We start from the raw sequence: 23,512 nt of genomic DNA, 5'->3' as shown, positions 1-23,512 counted from the left end.
CTCAACGGCCCTGGCTCTCAAGAATTTCTTGACACTTTCTTGTGAATTTACTAAAACAATTGAATTTTCATTCCACATCTACTGAAAATAGCTTTGAATTCCATAAAATTCTCTGCCACATTTCCTCAAAAGATTCTTACACAATGTAGCCCAACTTTTGGCAGTTAGAACTGAGAAAGTGAAGTCACTCAGGCGTGTCCGACTCTCTGTGACCATATGGACTGTAGCCTACGAGACTCCTCCATCCATGGGATTTTCCAGGCAAGAATGCTGGAGTGGGTTGCCATTTTCTTCTCCAGGGGAATCTTCCCAACCCAGGGATTGAGCCCAGATCTCCTGCATTGTAGGCAGACACTTTACTGTCTGAGCCACCAGGGAAGTGACATCGTTAGAAGTGAAGTTAGAAGTGAAGTTGTGGCTATTTATGTGAAGAAACTTGTTAAAAAGGGAGGAAATAGAGAATAAGTCTTAATTCTTCTAGTTTCTAACTCCAGTCTTAATTAGATTGCCTCATGCCTCAGAGTATGAACTGATGTGTTGTTAGTCTGACTCTTTCTTTGTATTAATAACTCTCGACAGAGAAAGTCTGTTAACTCAATGTCCTGGGGACACTGCTCATGGTGGATGGAATTCGTGTTCCTGGCCTATCCCTCCCAGTCAGAGCCGCACGTCTTGTCCTTCCTTGGGGTCAGCCTGGTTTATACATGGGTCATCACCAGGAATGTCCTCGTCATGGTGGCCATCCAGACCGAAGCCCGCCTCCACACGCCCATGTACTATTTCCTGGTCAGCTTCTCGGGAGTAGAAATCGGCTACACTGCTGTGGTGGTGCCCCACCTCCTGGCCAACATCCTACCGTCAGAGAAGACCATCACCCTGCTGGGCTGTGCCACTCATATGGGCTTCTTCATGGGACTGGGCAGTGCTGACTGCTTCCTCTTGGCTTCCATGTCTATGATTGCTCCCAGGTGGCACTAGAAAGAATCTGCCTGCCAATGGAGGAGACACAAGAGAGACGGGTTCCACCCCTCAGTTGGGAAGATCCCCTGAAGTAGTGAGTGGCAACCCACTCCAGTATTCTTGCCTGGAAAATCCCATAGACAGAGGAGCCTGGCAGTCCACGGGGCTGCAAAGAGTCAGACTCGATTGACCACAGTGACTACTCTGTGCCTCTTCCATGCCTTTCGAATGAAAAGTGTCTGCTGCCGCTGCTGCTGCATCACTTCAGTCGTGGCCAACTCTGTGTGACCCCATAGACGGCAGCCCACCAGGCTCCCACATCCCTGGGATTCTCCAGGCAAGAACACTGGAGTGGGTTGCCATTTCCTTCTCCAATGCATGAAAGTGAAAAGTGAAAGTGAAGTCACTCAGTCGTGCTGACTCTTAGCAACCCCATGGACTGCAGCCTACCAGGCTCCTCCATCCATGGGATTTTCCAGGCAAGAGTACTGGAGTGGGGTGCCATTGACTTCTCCACTAGATGGGGTCTAAAAGTTCTTCCAGATATAATTCCACAGACTCAAATCGGCAAAAGCACCCTGAGCTCCAGGGACATCCTAAGGAAATCATAATGTCTTTACCTTGAAAATGAGGACTGGGGAGGTGGTAGTTTTTCAGAGAGGAAATGCCACTTGGGTCCTTCCTGCCCTGGGAGTTGCACTGACAGATCATGGTCTAGGCCGGAGTCATAATTCACGACACGGCGATCTCAGCAAGGTGGAGGGCTGTCTCCGGGCTGTACCAGAACTGGCTCAGCTGCCAGTTCTCTTCTGTTATCCTCATGTTGTACTTGTCGTCCCCACGGATGTCAGAGTGGTGCTGCTTCTGCTCAGCATAAAATTCCTGCAGAGCTGCAAGGCATGGAGGGGGGCAAAGGGGGTGTCTCGTCTTCGGAAAAGTGTCTACTATGATCCAAATTGGGAATGGACGCTAGTTATAAGATTCAGGATTTTGAGTCTGGGTTATAATTTTTATAACTGATTGTCTTATGACACGTATTTTGTTATGATGTCTCAAGTACCCTTGAAAAGGATGTGTATCCTGTAGCTGCTGAGTGCAGTCAATTGAATTAAGTTAGCTAATAGTATGGATCTAATCTCTATCATTATCTTTGTCTACTCGTGGTATCCATTCCTATCAGAGGTAGGTAAAATTTGCAACTATGATTGTCAATTGTCAATCTCTCCCTTTACTTCTGCAATTTTTGTTTTGTTCTAGTTCTTTTATTTCCCTTTTTTCTGAAGCTCTGTTATTAGATGTATATATATTTAGCATGATTATATCCTGTTGATGGATTAACCATCTTATCATTAAGCAATGTTCATTTTTATTGCTGGTAATATCCCTGGTCCAGAAATCTACATCTAATCTTAATTTGTCCACATTGTCTTTTTTATGATTAACGTTTTCATGGTACGTATTGCTCTTCCTTTTGACTTCTACCTGCATTTCCTCATCTACAAGGTATGGCTCTTATCAAGAGCATATAGTTTATACTTTTTCTTCTCAATCCTGATTGGACAATTTAGAGTACCATATTTCCATGTGTATTTTATTCATCTCTTCTCTTGTTTCTTAGTTTCTCCTTATCAGCCTCTTTTTGGATTTGTAAACATTTGTTTCTAACAGCTTTTTAGATATTTTTTTTTCATATTTTGTAGTTGCATTCTTATCATGGCGTACCAAGAACTGTTATAATACTTTTGAAGTAAATGTGTAAGAAACTTTGAACAGTTTAATTCCACTTTCTGCCCCCATATTTGTGCTCTTATTGTAACATCTTACTTATAAATTCCATCATACATTTTCATTTTTGTTTTAAATAGTCAACATTTTTAAAGGTATTCTAAAAGTAGTCTCCTACATTTTTATCTTAATTTTAAGAATATTTTCACTGAATATAGAATTCTAGAAATGACCGTTTTTCTTCCATCTCTTTAAAGATGTCATCCCATTGCCCTTTGGTTCCCATTTTTCTGATGAAAAATCATTGTGGTTTTGTGGAGGAGGGCAGGGGTTACCACCTAAAGGTACATTTTTTTCTCTTTGTCTTTGATTCCCAGCCACATAAATACAATGAATCTAAGGTTTGGTTAGGACTGGCGGGAGGGGGGCGGGAGTAAGGAATTCATCATGTTAAAATAAGATAAAATGGAGACTACACTTGAAAATCCCCTGAGCAGACAAAACCCATTAGGCCATGTAAGCAAAATGTAATCTAGCTTATTTCATGAATAAAAGTGAAACTCTACTTAGATATTTCCTTCTGTCCCTGATAATCATAAACAAAATTGAAGTCATCTTCCTAAAGTGGTATAGCACCTTTTACCCAAGTCCTCTTTCACCTGGAAATTCCCATTGTAATAAGCAATCATTGTATAAGTTAAACAACTTCTCCATTCTCACTTTATAAGCCATCTTGTATTAATAACAACATGCCGCTGAGCTTCAAATCACTTTCAGTTTGAAGTCTCCCTTTCTGCTTAGAGTTTCTTGCTCAATATAATATTCATATGAAGTAAAGTTCTCTAAATTTTTTTTGACAACTGTATTTAAAACACATCTAAAATGCAAAATAAATCCACCCTCTTCCAAACCCCCCAAAACCTCATCTCATTATAGCACAACTCAGGTCCAAAAATCTTATCTAAATATCATTAGTTCAAAAGTCTCAAATCTCATCATCCAAACTACCTAAATAAAGTTGTAGATGAGACTTGGGGTACAGACATGCTAGGGTAAGATCCCTCCCCTTCTGCAGACCAAGAACCAGAGAACAAGGCGTCTGTTCCCAACACACACCGTGGGGCAGGCATAACAGAGCAGTTCCAGACATTTCCATTCAAAATGAGAGAAACTGGGAGGAAAAAGTGGATTTCTTGGTTCCAACCAATTCTGAAATCAAACAAGGCAGATTCCGTTAGTTTTCCCGGCCCGGGAATAACCCTCTGTGGCTCACAACTCCCAGCTCCTGGCCCACCGAGTCACTCCTGTGGCCCACGGCACACTCCCTGGCCTCACTGCTTCCCCAGAGCCACCTTTCCCTTCTCTTGAAGGGTAGCACATGTTTCCCAGGTGGCTCAGCGGCAAAGAATAGGCCTTAAAATGGAGGAGACATGGGTTCCGTCCCTGGGTGAGGAAGACCCCCTGGAGGAGGAAATGACAGCCCACTCCAGTATTCTTGCCTGGAAAACCCCGTGGACAGAGGAGCCTGGTGGCTGCAGTCCATGTGGTCACAAGTCAGACATGACTGAGCGCCCACACAGCACATCTGCAGTTTTCTCAGACTATTACGTACTTGCCGAACTTGGGGAATATAATCTCCTTTTCTTTCTTTTCTTTCCTTTTAAGCTACATTTAATGATTCTATTTGACTGGCTGGTTAGTTTTTTTGGTTTAAGCAAAAAGTGCTAACTATTATTATATGTTCTGTGATTTCCAAAATTGCTGGTATGGATAGAAAGGTACGTTATGTGACGCCCCTGGGAACAATTTCTGGTCCCAGCATTTCACTGCTGCTGCCAGAATCAGAAATCCACAAAACCCAGAAGATGCTGGCTATAAAATCTTGCCCCTAAACTATGATCCTTGCCAGCAAAGCTGATGACTTGCATATTGCTTTGCTCCTCTCATTTTCCTCTTTTTTAATTGTGGTAAGACCACAACATGAGGTATACCCTTTCAACAAATCTTTAAGTACACAACACAGTTTTGTTAACTACAGCCATAATGTAAACCAGCTCTTTAGAACTCATTCTTCCTGCATAGGAAATCTATACCGATTGAAAGGCAATTCCCATTTCTCCCTGTACCCAGCCCCCTAGAAACCATGATTCCACTGTCTGTTGCTATGAATCTGACTATTTCAGATACTTCAGATAAGTGAAATCAAGCAGTATTTGCTCTTCTGTAGCTTGCTTTTTTTACTTAGCATAGCATCCCCAAAGTTTATCCACGTTGTCACATATAATAAGATTTTATTTTTTTAAGATTGATTGATATTCCATTATATGTATATAGCACGTTTTCTGTATCCACTCATTCCCCAATGGACACTTAGGTCATTTCCATATCTAGGCTATTGTGAATAATCTTGTAACAAACATGGGATTATGGATATCTTATCAAGGAGGCCCCATAAAAAATAAATATGTAAAGATCATTTATATTGTATATACAGCTGACTTAACTAGATACTATAGTTGGCAAGTATATAATTTAAACTTTTTAAAGTTGATTTCTTTCTAATTTTTCTTTATGTTTTAAAAATGCTCTTGTTGCACTTTTTAAAACTTTATTGTGGTAAGAACAGTTAACACAAGATCTATCCTCTTAACAAATTTGAAGTAAACAATACATACTAATTACCTTCTAAATCATACATAAATATCCAAGTAAATTAACAAAGAGCAATAAGAAAGTGCACATTTTCAAAAACACGATGTTGGATGACTAAGTGAATCAAATCACCTATATTACTGTATGTTCATCTAAGTCATAAGAAAATTTAAAAAAATCCTAACTGTTCAATATTAGGGATTCATTTAATAAATTGTGGGACATCAATACTACTCATATTAAGTTGTCACAAAAAACATGACCGTGAACACGGTATTTGAAAACACAGCCTACTTTTTGATGGAAGTACTACATGCTGTCATTGCAAGAGTGTAAAATATGTTTGCAGGAATGAGGTCATCTGAACAAATAAACATATCTGGTGAGAAAAAATGGAAAATAAGTCTGAGTATAATCTCTGTATGCATGTAACTACCCTCCAATGTTAAGAACCAGCACAGAGCTATTTAATTCATGATTGCCATGAATATAAAAGCAAGCTGTCTTTCTTCACATGGATTTGTAGATATTTTGGACTTTATGGACAAGTTTGATATGCTTATCTGGGCTTCAGAAAAGGCCGTATCGCCTGCTGTGGCTTCTGCCCTAAGACTCTTTCCCTTCTCTTTTCCCGGCAGGCTTGTCTTCTCAGACCACCACCTGCCTAGAGCCTAAGAGCGCCCCTCCCAGAACTCAAGTAGCCTCTGCACCTCTCGCACATCACATCACTCTCAGGCTTAATCCCCAGCATCCTCGCCCTGCTTTGCTTTTTGTCTGTAGCACTCACCCCTTCTGACACATTATCGCATGTTCTTTTTTAAATTTTATTTATTTTTAATTAGAGGATAATTTGTTTTACAATATTGGGTTGGCTTCTGCCATACATCAGCATGAATCAGCTCTGGGTAGTACATGTGTCCCTTCCTCCTTGAGCCTCCCTCCCACCTCCCACCCCATCTCAGCGCTCTGGTTTGTCGCAGAGTACCCGCATATGATGTATGATGTCTGTATGTCCCTGCCACATACACCAAATTCCCACTGGCTAGCTGCTTCACACATGGTAATGTGTATGTTTCAGGGCCACTTCTCAGCTCTTCCCGCCCTCTCCTTCCCCACTGTGCCCACCGGTCTGTTCTCTATGTCCGCGTCCCGCCCTCTCCTTCCCCACTGTGCCCACCGGTCTGTTCTCTATGTCCGCGGCCCGCCCTCTCCTTCCCCACTGTGCCCACCGGTCTGTTCTCTATGTCCGCGGCCCGCCCTCTCCTTCCCCACTGTGCCCACCGGTCTGTTCTCTATGTCCGCGGCCCGCCCTCTCCTTCCCCACTGTGCCCACCGGTCTGTTCTCTATGTCCGCGGCCCGCCCTCTCCTTCCCCACTGTGCCCACCGGTCTGTTCTCTATGTCCGCGGCCCGCCCTCTCCTTCCCCACTGTGCCCACCGGTCTGTTCTCTATGTCCGCGGCCCGCCCTCTCCTTCCCCACTGTGCCCACCGGTCTGTTCTCTATGTCCGCGGCCCGCCCTCTCCTTCCCCACTGTGCCCACCGGTCTGTTCTCTATGTCCGCGTCCCCACTGCGGTCCTGCATATAGGATCATCAATACCATCTTTTTAGATTCTATCACATGTTCTTATCCTTACTTTCTGCTCATTGCCTTTCTTCCCCTCTCCAAGAACACAGCCTCTATGAAGGTAAAATTCTCATCTCTTTTGCACACTGATATATCCCAAACGTTGGACATAGAATCTGGCTCATAGTAAGAATTCAATATATATGTGTTTCATATTAAATAAAGATACATTATTAGTAATGGGCATACGACAGAGAGGGCTTCCCTGGAGGTTCAAATTCCCTGGTGGCTCAGACAGTAAAGAATCCACTTGCAATGCAGGAGACCCAGGTTTGATCCCTGAGTCAGGAAGATCCTCTGGAAAAGGGAATAGCTACCCACTCCAGGATTCTTGCCTGGAGAATTTCATGGACAGAGGAGCATGGCAGTCTACTGTCCATGGCTACAGTGTCAAAGACTTGGATACGACTGAGCAACTACTTTTCACATAAGACAGGGATGTGGAACTTGACTAAGAATTAAAGGCAACGGTGAGGATAAAGTATATGGTTTTAATTCCACGAGGTTGGAGGGAGGTGGAAAAGGAGAAACAAATATTTAAATGAGTAGGTTAAGAGGTGGGACTATACAGGGAACTCCACTCCACGCTCTGGAGTGAGCTAAATGGGAAGGAAATCCAAGGAAGAGGGGATATGTATATACATGTGGCTGATTCACTTTGCTGTAGAGCAGAAACTGACACATTATAAAGCAACTATACTCCAATTTAGAAAGAGGCGGGAATATAGCTATAATTACCAAAAAATTAGACAGGTTTATAAATATCTTGAAAGACTAGAACAGCCTCAGCACAGGGAAAACCTGATCAAGAAATAGAAATAAGTAGGGTGAGAAAAAGTTTCCTTGGAGAAGGAAATGGCAACCCACTCCAGTATTCTTGCCTGGAGAATCCCAGGGATGGGGGAGCCTGGTGGGCTACCGTCTATGGGGTCGCACAGAGTCGGACATGACTGAAGCGACTTAGCAGCAAGAAAAAATGAAACCAACGATCAAAAGGAATCATTATAGGAAAATGCTTCATAATCCTGCTTATCAAGAAAAAAACACAGTTCATAGAATTTTAGAGCTGGAAAACTCCTTGGAGTCCGTTTAACCCAACACCTCATAGGACAGGTATGGAAACCTGCCCACATAAGAGCTCCACTGTTTGCCTGAGGTCAATGGCTATATGGCAGATCCATAATTAGACTCCAGGTCTCCAGATGCCTAGGCTAGGGCTGAATTAGTGCATTATACATGTTCCGTGAGCTCAAGCTGAAAGGAATGTGTGTCTCTTCAGCAAGGCTCACCAGGATATTGTCTGGAATATAATATGAGTAAGTTCCCTGCTGGGTATAGAAAAGGAATGAGAACACCCGTCTGGAATTCCCGGATAACGGCTGTTGATGGTGACCACGGAAAGGAGCTGCCGGCTAGTCTTGTTTAGTTGATCAACTCAGGAAGTTTTTCTCAAATATTTTCTCTGGCTGGCTTTAGTTGAGGGGAACCACGGGGGAAATTCCTCCTCTGTGGGGACTCATTAACTTTAAAGAGGTGTCATAGAGGACAAGTAACCTGACTGAATCCAGCGAGACTGGACCCTGCATTAAGGAGGAGCTGTAGATCTTCCCACTCAGGACTTGGGATGATTCCATAGGATAATCCTCCCAAAGGATGTTCCTCTTATCCTGCTCCGTCCTTGCCACAAATCTCTGAGAGCTGTCTCTTCTTATGAGTATCAGCATGCAAAGGATGCTGTTCTCCATTCTCACCTAGACATTACGGAGGTGTCACCCAACGTCCACCTGTTCTCCCCAAGAGACGCTGCACAGCATGAGGGTCATGGATCCTCATTCCAAGCCATGCTTTGAGAAGAGGAAAAATAGGGTCGATGACTTTCCTGGAAGAGCTCCTCTATCCTCCACGCCAAGAACTTTTAACATCTCAGCAAGAAAAGTTAACCTGATGGATTGAAGCAAATTTCAAAGCGGTAAGGCAGCATCTCAAGAGACAATTTCTTTTATTTGATTTTGACTTTATTTCTAAAAATAGTAATAAAACAGAAGTATCTACAGTGCTTTGCCATTGGAGAAGAATATCCATATACATAAAATTGCGCAAAACAAACAAGTTCCCAGAGTAGGTACTACTATGCACTTTTACAGATGCAAAAAGGGTTGAATTACCTCACATCCTATACCTAAAAAGTGTGAAGCTAAGATAAAACTTGGGTCTTTTGTCTCTTCTTTTAATATACTGTCCATAGGACTTTTTTCAATGGTATGGCATGGACCTCAGTTTTTTTCAAGTAGAATTAAATCATAAATCCTTATTGGTGCTATGTGAAAAAAAAAATATATATATATATATATTCTGTGGTGAAACAGATTTGGAAAATGTTTGAGGTAAAATGAAACTGTTTGCTTTACACAGGGCCTCCCATAACTTCACTGTGCTAATATTCACTGTAACTCTTGAGAAAAATGCTTCCCAAGTTGACCATGAACTTTTTCATTTCTGAGGTGTCAAGAAGAAGTCTATTCTAAGGAACACAATTTAGGAATTACTTCCTCAGAGGATGTTTAAATTCTTTTACACATCATGTTCTGTTATATGGCTGAAGCTAGCAATTGGCACCCCACTCCAGAACTCTTGCCTGGAAAATCCCATGGATGGAGGAGCCTGGTAGGCTGCAGTCCATGGGGTCGCTAAGAGTTGGACACGACTAAGCGACTTCACCTTCACTTTTCACTTTCATGCACTGGAGAAGGAAATGGCAACCCACTCCAGTGTTCTTGCCTGGAGAATCCCAGGGACGGGGGAGCCTGGTGGGCTGCCATCTATGCGGTCGCACAGAGTCAGACATGACTGAAACAGCAGTGATTATGTATTATAATTTTCTTACACATCTGCACATAGCTGAGCCCAGGACTTGAGTTCTTTACGTACTCCACACATGCTGGTCTGCTTGATTTGTATACTGATAAGTTACAGTGGCCTCAGAGCTGAGGTGACGAGAAGGCTTTGGGGGAAGCTCAGAGAAGTACCTGTCATTACAGTTGGGGAAAGAAGAGAGTGAAGGAAAGCTTTACAGGAGAAATGGTGCCTGAACTGAGCTCTGAAGGAGAAGGTGCAGCTAGGGAGTGGAAGAGGAGTGTCCGAGGTGGAAGGAGCAGATAATGCCAAACCCCCAGAGCAAGTGGAGCCATGGGAAGGAACTGAAGATGGTTCAGTAGAGCTGGGGCAGAAAGCACAAGGTCTTTCCAGGTGACACAGTGGGATACAATCCGCCTGCCAAGCCGGAGACCCGGGTTCAGTCCCCAGGCCAGGATCTCCCCCAGAGAAGGAAATGGCAACCCACTCCAGTATTCCTGCCTGGGATCCCATGGACGGAGGAGCCTGGCAGGCCACAGTCCCTGGGGTCACAGTCAGACAAGACTGAGCGAGAAGAACAACAACAAAGTCAGGCAGAGCACTTGATTCACTCACTGGTAGTTCCCCTTACTGCTAATTCTGTTAACTCACTGTGAGCGCTAATTCTCACGACCACTCTATAGGGTAACTATATATATCCTGTGTAGCTAAAAGTCTGAGATTCGTGGAGATTCAGTAACTTTGTCCCAGATTCTGAAACTATGAAACGGCAGATCCAGAACCCACACTCTTGTTGAGAGATCAAATGTCTGTTAATTATCTTGGTCTTGGTAGTCATTTATATATATATCAAATCATCATATATACAATTACATTTGTCAGTTTTTCCTCAATAAAACTGGTGGTGGGAGAGATTGAAAAAAGGTATAATTAACTTGAGAACGGCTTAGTGGTCATCATTAGGGGAAACTGTGTGCAACAGAAGTTTTAAAGAGTTTTCAGATTGCTCTACGAAAGACGTTGCTCCGTTTAGCTGTGTTCACAGGAGCAGACCGAGTGTGGGCACGTTCCCAGCAGCTCTGCCAGGCCCGTCCCATTTGGGTATTTGCACTCTCTTAGCTTTTATATCATTTTGTTGTACATAAAACGTGAAATATACTCAAGGCCTGAATGTACACTTTACACTCTGGTAACTAATCACATAGAAAATAGATTCAGGCCCCATGTATGCGCATCACTAGCGTTATGCCTCTGAACAAGGCTTAATCTCAGCAGACCTTGAGTTTTGCACAAAGGATATATGTGGGACCAGGTACCTCTTAAGTTCCCTTATAGTTACCAGACACAGAGATCCAACTTTACATACACTTTATAAATAAGCACACATTTGACCTATGGGCTTTGCTATGGTTTCCTGGCTCACTGATATTTCCACAAGTGTTTAGGTTTTATATGCACAGTGTTTACGGATTAGCAGGAAGCATATATTACACCTTGAAATACTGCTTCATCAGTCATTAAGGAATAACTGCTAACTAGATGAGCTTCACAACATTATCAAACTTATTCAATAAGCACATCAATAGCTTAATTGCTGTGCTTCCCACCAGCCATTAATCAAGTGAATCCATCCCATCCAAACCTTCCTCTTTGCATGCAGCAGACAAATATAAACAAAATCACCTTTGGACTAGGAAAGCCCCAGTCTATGTGAGGCTAAAGTAACTGCAGCCTAAGTGGGCTATAAAGGTGCCACTGGATATTGGCTTTGAAAGAAGTTTAAAGGACATGAGATTTAACTATAATTTAACTATAAACTATTTTACAATACAAAATAATTCAATCTAGTTCAAACCAAATTTATTGTAATGAGAAACTCTGATGAACAAGACAAACATTCTTGTCTTTGTGGAGCTTAAAGATAGCCCTGATTGAAATGTTTACCAAAATGGCATTGCCAGGAGTGGAGTGTTCCCCAAGGAAGGAATGTGGGCACCCAGAAAAAGAGTAAATTCTTCGAGTAGCAATGATAACAGGTCTGGGAGATACTCTGAGAATAGTTTTTGAAAGAGTAGTAGAAGACAGAATAATAAATGCAGCTTTATGGATTTGCATGGACTGTAATGTAATCAAGAGATGAAGTTTTGAACACCTCTTGAAATACAATAGGATGATAAAGACTTGGAACACAGAAATGTGTTGATATTTGCCCAGTACTCTTTTGGACATGAAAAAACAAAGAGCTGGCACAGGGATAATGTTTATTAAGAACTTTTTTAGATACAATCAGCCTCTCATACATTGTGTGCATGCGTGCTAAATCGCTGCAGTCGTGTCCAACTCTTTGTGATGCTATGGACTCTAATCTGCCGGGCTCCTCTGTCCATGGGATTCTCCAGGCAAGATACTGGAGTGGACTGCAGTGCCCTCCTCCAGGGGATCATCCTGACCCCAGGACTGAACCCATGTCTCTTACATCTCCTGCACTGGCAAGCAGGTTCTTTGCCATTAGCACCGGCTCTCGTACATTAGCCAGATGAAAATGTTGACATGGCCAGATCTTTCATTTGGTCAGTGGCCAAAAGAGATGAATTTGAATGACAAAATCCATTACTCATAGTTGAAAACTTGAATTGAAAACATGAGGAAAATGTTCACAAAGATCGTGCCACACATCTCAAATGGTACACTTAACAGCAATGATAATATTTATTCTTACATTTCTTAAATAATTGAAGAAAAATGTATGTTTCTACTAAACAACAATATCAGCTTCACCAACTCTTATTTTGCTCAAACTCTATGGTACAAAATGGGGTCACCTAGCTTATTACTCTATTTTATTTCGCTGAACCTCAAATGCTTCGCTATTAAGAAAATAAGCAAATGTATCCTCCAAGTGTGAACGTATGTCACAACTGATGAGATAAGAGAAAATGTGCATTCTTTTAAAATAACCCTCAGCAGCACTCCAAAAATGGTTTGAAAGAAACATCATTAGAGTAAGTGCAAAACCCTTGAAAGTGGCCATTGAAAGGGAAAATGCTTAATTCATAAGTACAAAGTTTGGGGTTTTTTTTATGTTTTATAGACTCACTTTGAATATATGTGGTAGTTTTTTCCTTGAAATTGCCCTGACATAACTTGTCCTAGCAGACATCAAGCTCCAACACTATATGTCTTGCTTTATCCATAAAGTGTTTTGCAAATCTTGACAGTTCCCATCCAAGTAAAAGCTGCTTATTTGATTTTCATGTCTTAATAGGGGCTTCCCCGGTGCTTCAGCTGGTAAAGAATCCACCTGTAATGTGGGAGACCTAGGTTCAATCCCCTGGGTTGGGAAGATCCGCTGGAGAAGGGATAGGCGACCCACTCCAGTATTCTTGGGCTTCCCTGGTGGCTCAGCTGGTAAAGAATCTGCCTCCAGCGCAGGAGACCTGGATTTGATCCCTGGGTTGGGAAGACCCCCTGCAGAAGGGAAGGGCTACCCACTCCAGTATTCTGGCCTGGAGAATATACAGTCCATGGGGTCCCAAAGAGTCAGACACGACTGAGCAACTCTCACTTTCAGGTGGTGCTAGGGTAAAGAACCCACCTGCCAATGCAAGAGGCACAAAAGACACGGGTTTGATCCCTGGTTTGGGAAGATCCCCTGGAGTAGGAAATGGCAACCCACATCACTATTCTTACCGTGGAAAATTCCCTGGACAGAGGAGCCTGCTGAGCCACAGTCCATGGGGTTGCAAAGAGTTGAATACTACTGAGCAACTGAACACACACACACACACACACACACACACACACGTCTTAATAAGATAGATTCGTTTTTAAATGTTTTCCTGAGTTAAGATCTATCTTATTTGCTTTTGGCAATAACTCCGGGAGTTGGTGATGGACAGGGAGGCCTGGCGTGCTGCGATTCATGGGGTCGCAAAGAGTCGGACACGACTGAGCGACTGATCTGATCTGATCTGATCTGAATCACATTATTTTACTGAAATATCTCTTCCATTTTATTCTTCTTCCTTTTCTCTTACTCTTCTTTTTATTTTCAATGCTTAGTAGAGCAACTCAAGACCTGGGAGAATACAGCTCTAGAGGAACCTCACTGCCCACTGGGGAAAAGATAAGAACTGAAGGGTAACTAGCCAAGGGACACTCACCATCATGAGAAAAGAGAAGGGACGTCAGTGATGTTCGCTCGACACTTAGCACGCCCCAGGCACATTATACATTTGAAACACTCAATCTTCATAAATTTCCCACATTCACATCTCCAATCACACATTAGAGAATCAAGGCTCATCAAGTAATGTAACTAGTGTAAAAATTAAATTAGTAAATCAGGGCAGTTTTCACACTCAGATCTAATTTTTTAATGTTTATTTGTTTGGCTGTGCTGGGTCTTAGTTGCAGCATGTGGGACCTAGTTCCTTGACCAGGGATTGAACTCAAGTCCCTTGCACTGGGAGCTTGGAGTCCTAGCTACTGGACCCCCAGACAAGTCTCTGTACTCAGATCTGACTACAAAAATTCATGCGATCAACACTCTACCATTCTTCTCAACATTATGTTAAAATACCAAAAGATAAAGGAAAATTTTTAAATTTATTAAATGATTACAAAATTGGGTACACTTATTGTCAAATGTGTAAATATAGAAAAGCATAAGCCATAAACTAAAATCCCACCAACCTGGTAATGCTCATTGTTAATATTTTAAGATATATTCTTTTTTATGAATAGAAATCATTATCTGTTAAATGGAATCATGATTTAACAGTTTTTTATGATCTGTTTTTTCATGGGTTTCCTGATCTCATAAAGCATTTTTCCACAACATCATTTTCAAATGATTGCATTTTCCCATCACATGGCTAGACCCCAATAAATTTAAGCATTTTCTCATTAATGATATTTGTTTGGTACAATTTTCACTGTTATATCAGAAACTGTAATGAATATTCCTGTCAACAATTTTGTGCACATACACGATTAATTTATAAGAATAAATTCCATAATACATTATTGCTAAATCAAAGTGAATGCATTTCTTCAAGTCTTTTATGACATACTACCAGATTGCACTCCACACATCTTTATAGCACTGTTATACTTCCAGTAACTAGAGCTTCCCAAATAGCTCAGATGGTAAAGAATCTGCCTGCAGTGCAGGAGCCCCAGGTTCAGTCCCTGGGTCGGAAAGAGCCCCTGCAGAAGGGAAAGGCTACCCACTCCAGTATTCTGGCCTGGAGAATTCCATGAACTGTATAGTCCATGGGGTCGCAAAGAGTCAGACATAACTAAGGGACTTTCAGCAATATTTGGGATTATATCCCTCTTTGCAACTTTCACAACATTAGATATTATTATTTTTCCAAAACAGTTTCTAAGCAGAAAATTTTATTTAAGTTTATATTTATTTGAATAATAATGAAATTGAATGTTTATATGTCTTTGAAGTTTTCTTTTTTGAATTGCTTGTTCTTCTGATTATAAACTATTTTGCTGGGGGGTAAATTTTCATTTTCTATTCAGTTTGCTTATTGTATTTTTGACACACAGAACTTTTAAATGTTTATTCTGTCCAAGTGTCAATATTTTTATGTACTCTGCTTATTTGGTTGTAAGTCATTTGGTTGTACTCTGAGATCTGAAAAATATTTATCTACACTATCTTCTAGCTTTCTTCCACTTTTTAAAAATTTGAATCTTAATTTAATAAAATCACATCATTACAAAAATGAATCCAAATTGTCGAAGTAAGTTTGGGTGAAACCCAACTGAATTTTAAGCGTACAGTTCAGTGTGGTTGTAGGAATGCTCAAACATGTCAGAGAATAAGCCGCAGGTCTCTTGTGCTTCGTATATCATGGGCTTCATACAGCACCTTGCACAGGGGGAAGGAGGAGCACTGGCTAATCTGACACATCAGCTAAGCTCAGTTAGGAGATTCCCTATCACATTCATTTGGAACCAGCCACCGCGACGAATGTCTTACTCATCTCAGTCTTTCAGTTTGTTCTGTTGCATCTTAAATCAAACAATCAAATATTCTGCATCCTTTTTCTGTCTTCTTTCACAGGCTACATCCTAAGACACAGTGCTAGATAAAAGTGATGCTAGCCTTTTAATGTCACTATACATAAACTTGGTTGAATTTTTTTCTCATAAGTGTGAGATACTCTTTAATAAAACATAAACCCCACTCCAGTGTCCTTGCCTGGAGAATCCCAGGGACGGAGAAGCCTGGTGGGCTGCCATCTATGGGGTCGCACAGAGTTGGACATGACTGAAGCGACTTAGCAGCAGCAGCAGCAACAAACCTCTCTTAAACTTATTTCCAGAGGCAAAATACTTTTCTCAGCTTACATTAAGCTACTTTACCTCATATGCGTGCTCACACTTTCCTTTGTTTCCTTTGACTCTCTGCACTATATTTTTACTTTTTAAAATCAGATTGTTTGGAGTGGATATGCTGTGTGTTTATTCTACTGATGATTATTACTCAGAATTTTATGTTTGAATAGGTAGTCCTCTAATTAGTCATATCTACATGAAATAGCTCTTGAATTCTTGCTTCCATTGATTGAAAAAATTAGTATACTTACATTTCTCCCATCCTTCACTACCAATTTCCCAACTGTGCACTTTGTGGTTTTAAATATGCAGAGCTATTCTAACTTTTTGCATTTTATACTATGCATTCTTTCAATAATTATCTTTAGAATTTTTTTTTTTTTTTTTGCTTTTAACAGTATTTGCATTAACCACTTAGTGTTAAATACATATCATATTCTTTGATTCTTCAAACCAAGTTTTTACATTGCAACTCCCTCAATCTTGAATTTGGTTAATCACCCAGTTCAGTCAGTTCAGTCGCTCATTCATGTCGGACTCTTTGCAACCCCATGGACTTGCTTGGACTACTTTCTTCAATTTAACTCTGAATTTGGAGTTCATGATCTGAGCCACAGTCAGCTTCCTGTCTTGTTTTTGCTGACTGTATAGAGTTTCTCCATCTTTAGCTGCAAAGAATATAATCAATCTGATTTTGGTGTTGACCATCTGGTGATGTTCATGTGTAGAGTCTTCCCTTGTGTTGTTGGAAGAGGGGGTTTGCTATGACCAGTGCGTTCTCTTGGAAAAACTCTGTTAGCCTTTGACCTGCTTCATTTTGTACTCCAATGCCAAATCTGCCTGTTACTCCAGGGATCTCTTGACTTCCTACTTTTGCATTCCAGTCCCCTATAATGAAAAGGATATCTTTTGGGGGTGTTAGTTCTAGAAGGTCTTGTAGGTCTTCATAGAACCATTCAACTTCAGATTCTTCAGCGTTACTGGTTGGGACATAGACTTGGATTACTGTAATATTGAATGGTTTGCCTTGGAAATGAACAGAGATCATTCTGTCATTTTTGAGATTGCATCCAAGTACTACGTTTCAGGCTCTTTTGCTGACTGTGATGGGTACTTCATTTCTTTTAAGGGATTCTTGCCCAGAGAAGTAGATACAATGGTCATCTGAGTTAAATTCACCCATTCCAGAACATTTTAGTTCACTGATTCCTAAAATGTTGACATTCACTCTTGCCATCTCCTGTTTCAGTTCAGTTCAGTCATTCAGTCGTGTCCGACTCTTTGCAACCCCATAAATCGCAGCACACCATGCCTCCCTGTCCATCACCAACTCCTGGAGTTACCCAAACTCATGTCCACTGAGTCGGTGATGCCATCCAACCATCTCATCCTCTGTCATCCCCTTCTCCTCCTATCTTTCATCCCCTCCTCCTCCAATCTTTCCCAGCATCAGGGTCCTTTGCAATGAGTCAGCTCTTTGCATCAAGTGGCCAAAGTAATGGAGTTTCAGCTTCAGCATCAGTCCTTCCAATGAACACCCAGGACTGATCTCCTTTAGGATGGACTGGTTGGATCTCCTTGCAGTCCATGGGACTCTCAAGAGTCTTCTCCAACAACACAGTTCAAAAGCATCAATTCTTCGTCGCTCAGCCTTCACAGTCCAACTCTCACATCCATACATGACTACTGGAAAAACCATCGCCTTAACTAGATGGACCTTTGTTGACAAAGTAATGTCTCTACTTTTTGATGTACTGTCTAGGTTGGTCATAACTTTCCTTCCAAGGAGCAACCGTCTTTTAATTTCATGACTGCAGTCACCATCTGCAGTGATTTTGGAGCCCAAGAAAATAAAGGCTATCACTGTTTCCACTGTTTCCCCACCTATTTTTCCATGAAGTGATGGGACCAGATGCCATGATCTTAGTTTTCTGAATGTTGAGATTTAAGCTCTCCTTTTCACTCTCCTCTTTTTCACTCTCCTCTTTCACTTTCAAGAGGCTCTTTAGTTCTTCACTTTCTTCCATAAGGGTGGTGTCATCTGCATATCTCAGGTTATTGATATGTCTTCTGGCAATCTTGATTCCAGCTTCTTCCAGCCCAGCATTTCTCATGATGTACTCTGCATATAAGTTAAATAAGCAGGGTGACAATATACAGCCTTGACGTACTCCTTTTCCTATTTGGAACCAGTCTGTTGTTTCATGTCCAGTTCTAACTGTTGGTTCCTGACCTGCATACAAGTTTCTCAGGAGGCAGGTCAGGTGGTCTGGTATTCCCATCTCTTGAAGAATTTTCCACAGTTTATTGTGATCCACATAGTCAAAGGCTTTGGTATAGTCAATAAAGCAGAAATAGATGTTTTTCTGGAACTCTCTTGCTTTTTCGATGATCCAATGGATGTTAGCAATTTGATCTCTGGTTTCTCTGCCCTGACCACTTCCAATTTGCCTTGATTCATGGACCTAACATTCCAGGTTCCTATGCAATATTGCTCTTTACAGCATCAAATTTTACTTCCATCACCACTCACATCCACAACTGGGTGTTGTTTTTGCTTTGGCTCCATCCCTTCATTCTTTCTGGAGGTATTTCTCCACTGATCTCCATAGCATATTGGGCACCTACCAACCTGGGGAGTTTATCTTTCAGTGTCTTATCTTTTTGTCTTTTCATACAGTTCATTGGGTTCTCAAGGCAAGAATACTGAAATGGTTTGCCATTCCCTTCTCCAGCAGACCACATTTTGTCAGAACTCTCCACCATGCCCCGCCTGTTTTGGGTGGCCCCACATGACATGGCTCATAGTTTCATTAAGTTAGACAAGGCTGTGGTCCATGTGATCAGTTTGGTTAGTTTTCTGTGATTGTGGTTTCCATTCTGTCTTCCCTCTGATGGAGAAGGATAAGAAGCTGATGAAAGCTTCCTGATGGGAGAGACTGACTGAGGGGGAAACTGGTCTTGTTCTGATGGGTGGGGCCATGCTCAGTAAATCTTTAATCCAATTTTCTGTTGATGGGCAGGGTTGTGTTCCCTCCCTATTATTTGACCTGCAGCCAAACTATGGTGGAGGTAATGAAGATAATGGTGACCTCCTTCAAAAGGACCCATGCATGCACTGCTACACTCAATGCCCCCAATCCTGCAGCAAGCCACCACTGACCCATGCCTCCACCAGTTATTCCTGGACACTCACAGGCAAGTCTGGGTCAGTCTCTTGTGGGGTTACTTCTCCTTTGTCCTGGGTCCTGGTGCACACAAGGTTCTGTTTGTGCCCTTCAAGAGTCCATTTTTGGCAGTCTGTAAGTTCTGGCAGCTCTATGGTAGGGTTAATGGTGACCTCCTCCAAGAGGGCTTATGCTATCCCCAGGTCTGCTGCACTCGGAGCCCCTGCCCCTGGGGCAGTCCACTGCTGACCCGGACCTCCGCAGGAGACACTCAAACACAGTTCGGGCTCAGTCTCTGTGGCGTCTCTGGGTCCTGGCGAGCACAAGGTTTGTCTCTGGCCAGTATGCGGTTTGGTTCTAAACGCACTTTCACCCCTCCTACCGTCCTGCTGGAGCTTCTCCTTTGAATGTGGATTATCTTTTTTTGGCAGGATCCAACATTCTCCTGTCTATGGTTGCTCAGCAGTGAGTTCTAATTTTGGAGTTCTGGCAGGAGATAATGAGCGCACGTCCTTCTACTCCACCATCTTGGAGTAATATTAGTCACCCAACAACCCAGATTTTTTGTTGAGAAATTATTTTAATTGTATTTAAATTGAATGGCATGCAAGTGTCAACTTAAAAAATATTCACAACATAAAAGTATGTTTTATTTGGTGGGAATTTTTAGGACTTCAAGACAGCACCTCAAGTGACCCTGAGAACTACTCCAAGGAGGCGAGGGGAGGAGCCAGGTTACATACAAGTTTTATAGCAAAGGGCAGGTAGTCTGAATGTCAAAAGTTAAAGGTTATTATTAATTAAAGAAAACCAGGTAACCCAAGCTAAGGAATTTAGCTCCTGTCTATGTAGGGGAAAATGCAAGAGTCTGGGTTCACTGAAATCATTCCTTTGACATGCACCTCATCTATCTGGGGCCAGTTTCCTGTGTTTTCACATCCTGAGCTTCCTTTCCTCGGGGCTTACCTTAGGGAGTGACCGTAGGTCTGCTGGCTGCTAGAAGGCAGACAGTATCCTTCCTGCGTCCCTCAGGGCTCACCAGCTCACACTGGAGGGCTGGAAACGCTGATGACTGTGACATGCTTATTTACTGATATCACAGGAAATTTTCCATTTCTCACAAGCTTACCTGATTTTATTGCTCTTCACTTTACTGTGTTCCCTGGTGGCTCAGAGGTTAAAGCATCTGCCTGGAATGCATGAGACCAGGGTTCGATCCCTGGATCGGGAAGATCCCCTGGAGAAGGAAATGGCAACCCACTCCAGTACTCTTGCCTGGAAAATCCCATGGAGGGAGGGAGAAGCCTGGTAGGCTACAGTCCGTGGGGTCGCAAAGAGTCCGACACAACTGAGCGACTTCACTTACTGTGCTTCACAGATATTTCCTCGTCTGACGAGTTGAAGGTTTGCCCTGCATCAAGCCGGTCTGTTGATGCCATTTTCCAATAGATTTGCTCACTTGTTTCACATTTTGGTAATTTCTTGTAATATTTCAAACATTTTCATTATTGTTCTATTTTTTATGGTGATCTGTTTCCTGTGATCTTTGTATTACTCTTGCAAAAAGATTATGACTGGCAGAAGCTCAAATGATCATTAGCACTTTCTAGCAATAAACCACTTTTAATTAAGGTGTCTATATTTTTATAGTCAATGGGGTCACCAAGAGTCGGACACGATTGAGTGACTAAGACTTTCACTTTCACTTTCATATTTTTAAACATAATGCTGTTATTGCACATTTAATAGACTATAGTACGTGTAAACATAACTTTTAAATGCACTGGGAAACAAACAAAAAAAATTGTGACTTGCTTTATCATGATAATTGCTTTATTTCTATGGTCTTGAACTGAACTCACAGTATCTCCAAGGTATGCCCATGTTTCCTAAGCCCTGGTAAATTTGAGAAAGTCTTTCTGTTGTTTTTGAACATAAAGCTCTAAAGCCTGAGTATAGCATTCTTTCACAAAAAAAACTTTGCTTTTCTTTAAACTCTGTAGACATTGCTCTATTGTCTCTTGGGGTTTTGTATCAAAAATAAAAGTGCAGCCCAGTCTAATGTAAAAGCGCTTAGTTGACAGGTACTTTTCCCTATCCTCATAAAACTTATGCATCTGATGGTTTTAATGCCTATTTGAATTCTGCTATTGCATCTTTAGTTTTCTTATTTTCTTTTCTTACCTCAGGCAGCTCTGCTTCATTATTACCTGATTCCCTTTACATGTTCCTTTCATCTGAATTTGTCCAAGTCTTAAAAGTTTAGGTTCATGGTTGAAAAATTTTTTTAAATATTCAAATGAGAGGAAATACACAGAGTATATATCAGAAAGGGTTGTAATAAAAGATGTTTGCCTAGTTTCATATGGAGTCAAAACTGGATGAAAAGGGAAAAACTCATGAATAAATTATAGTGTAGCCATAAAAAAATGGGATACTATAACACAGTGGAAAGAACAAAGACCCGATATACCAAAACAGCAAGACTGACTTTGCAGACATAATGTTGAAGCCAGGTACGATGAAACACACACTTTACTATTACATATATAAATTGAAACACAGTTTAACTAATCTTCAGTGATAAGGCCAAAAGAGTGGTTATCTTTGTGAAGCATAAAGACTGAGAGAAGACATAAAGAATGTTTGCAGGTTACTAGAATTTTTCTATTTCTTAATCTTGATAGAGTTTATGCTGGTACATTAACTGTGTAAAAAACAGATCAAACAGTACATTTAGAATGTGTGACATTCTTTCTGTGTATGCTATATTTCAAGAAGAATGTTTACCAAAAATGTAAACAATACATCGATTTACCTAATTTTGAAAATATCTACAATTATTAATAGAGTCAGTCCTCCCTATCCACATGTTCTGTACCCATCAGTTCAGTTCAGTTCAGTCACTCAGTCATGGCCGGCTCTTTGTGATCCCATGGACTGCAGCACACCAGGCTTCCCTGTTCATCACCAACTCACTCTCAGAGCCTACTCAATGTCCGTCGAGTCAGTGATGCCATCCAACCCTCTCATCCTCTGTCATTCCCTTCTCCTCCCACTTTCGATTTTTCCCAGCAACAGGGTCTTTTCAAATGAGTCAGTTCTTCTCATCAGGTGGACAAAGTATTGGAGTTTCAGCTTCAGCATCAGTCCTTTCAATAAATATTCAGGACTTATCTCCTTTAGGATGGACTGTTTGGATCTCCTTGCAGTCCAAGGGACTCTCAAGACTCTTCTCCAACACCACAGTTCAAAAGCATCAATTCTTCGGCGCTCAGCTTTCTTCACAGTCCAATTCTCACATCCATACATGACTACTGGAAAAACCATAGACTTGACCAGACAGATATTTGTTGGCAAAGTGATGTCTCTGCTTTTTAATATGCTGTCTAGGTTGGTCATAACTTTTATTCCAGGGAGTAAGAATCTTTTAATTTCATGACTGCAATCACCATCTGCAGTGATTTTGGAGCCCAAAATAATAAAGTTTGTCACAGTTTCCATTGTTTCCCCATCTATTTGCCATGAAGTGATGGGACCAGATGCCACGATCTTAGTTTTCTGAATGTTGAGTTTTAAGCCAACTTTTTTCACTCTCCACTTTCACTTTCATCAAGAGGCTCTTTCGTTCCTTTGCTTTCTGCCATAAAGATGGTGTCATCTGCATATCTGAGGTTATTGATATTTCTCCCATCAATCTTGCTTCCAGTTTGTGCTTCATCCAGCCCAGCGTTTCTCATGATGTACTCTGCATATAAGTTAAATAAGCAGGGTGACAGTATACAGCCTCAACATACTTCTTTCCTGATTTGGAATCCGTCTGTTGTTTCATGTCCAGTTCTAACTGTTGCTTCTTTACCTGCAAACAAATTTTTCAGGATGCAGGTCAGGTGGTCTGGTATTCCCATCTCTTTAAGAATTGTCCACAGTTTGTTGCTATCCACACAGTTGAAGGCTTTGGCATACTCAATGAAGCAGAAGTAGATGTTTTTGTGGAACTCTGTTGCTTTTACAGTGATCCAATGGATGTTGGATCTGCACCCATGGGTTTGATCAGTCAGCAATAGAGAACTTTTTTAATTTCCAGAAAATTCCCCAAAGCAAAACTTGAATTTGCAGGGCACCAGCAACTATTTCGGAGAAGGCGATGGCACCCCACTCCAGTACCT

The 23,512-nt window shown here is 41.5% G+C and overlaps 1 protein-coding gene across 1 annotated transcript in view; it reads left to right on the top strand.

Annotated features, from left to right (window-relative positions):
• Window positions 1-597: 597 nt before the first annotated feature.
• The window catches only part of LOC104981874 (olfactory receptor 10Q1), a gene marked incomplete at its 3' end in the record, with an annotated part of 37,374 nt that continues 14,459 nt past the window's right edge, over window positions 598-23,512 (top strand). Inside the window, exon 1 of the mRNA XM_010831130.1 lies at window positions 598-950. Coding sequence (XP_010829432.1) covers window positions 598-950 — 353 coding nt within the window. The remainder of the gene's footprint in view (window positions 951-23,512) is intronic.

The sequence above is a fragment of the Bison bison genome, unplaced genomic scaffold (assembly GCF_000754665.1).
Source record: "Bison bison bison isolate TAMUID 2011002044 unplaced genomic scaffold, Bison_UMD1.0 scf7180017859419, whole genome shotgun sequence".
Taxonomy (NCBI): domain Eukaryota; kingdom Metazoa; phylum Chordata; class Mammalia; order Artiodactyla; family Bovidae; genus Bison; species Bison bison.
This window is presented reverse-complemented; position numbering and strand designations above follow the sequence as displayed.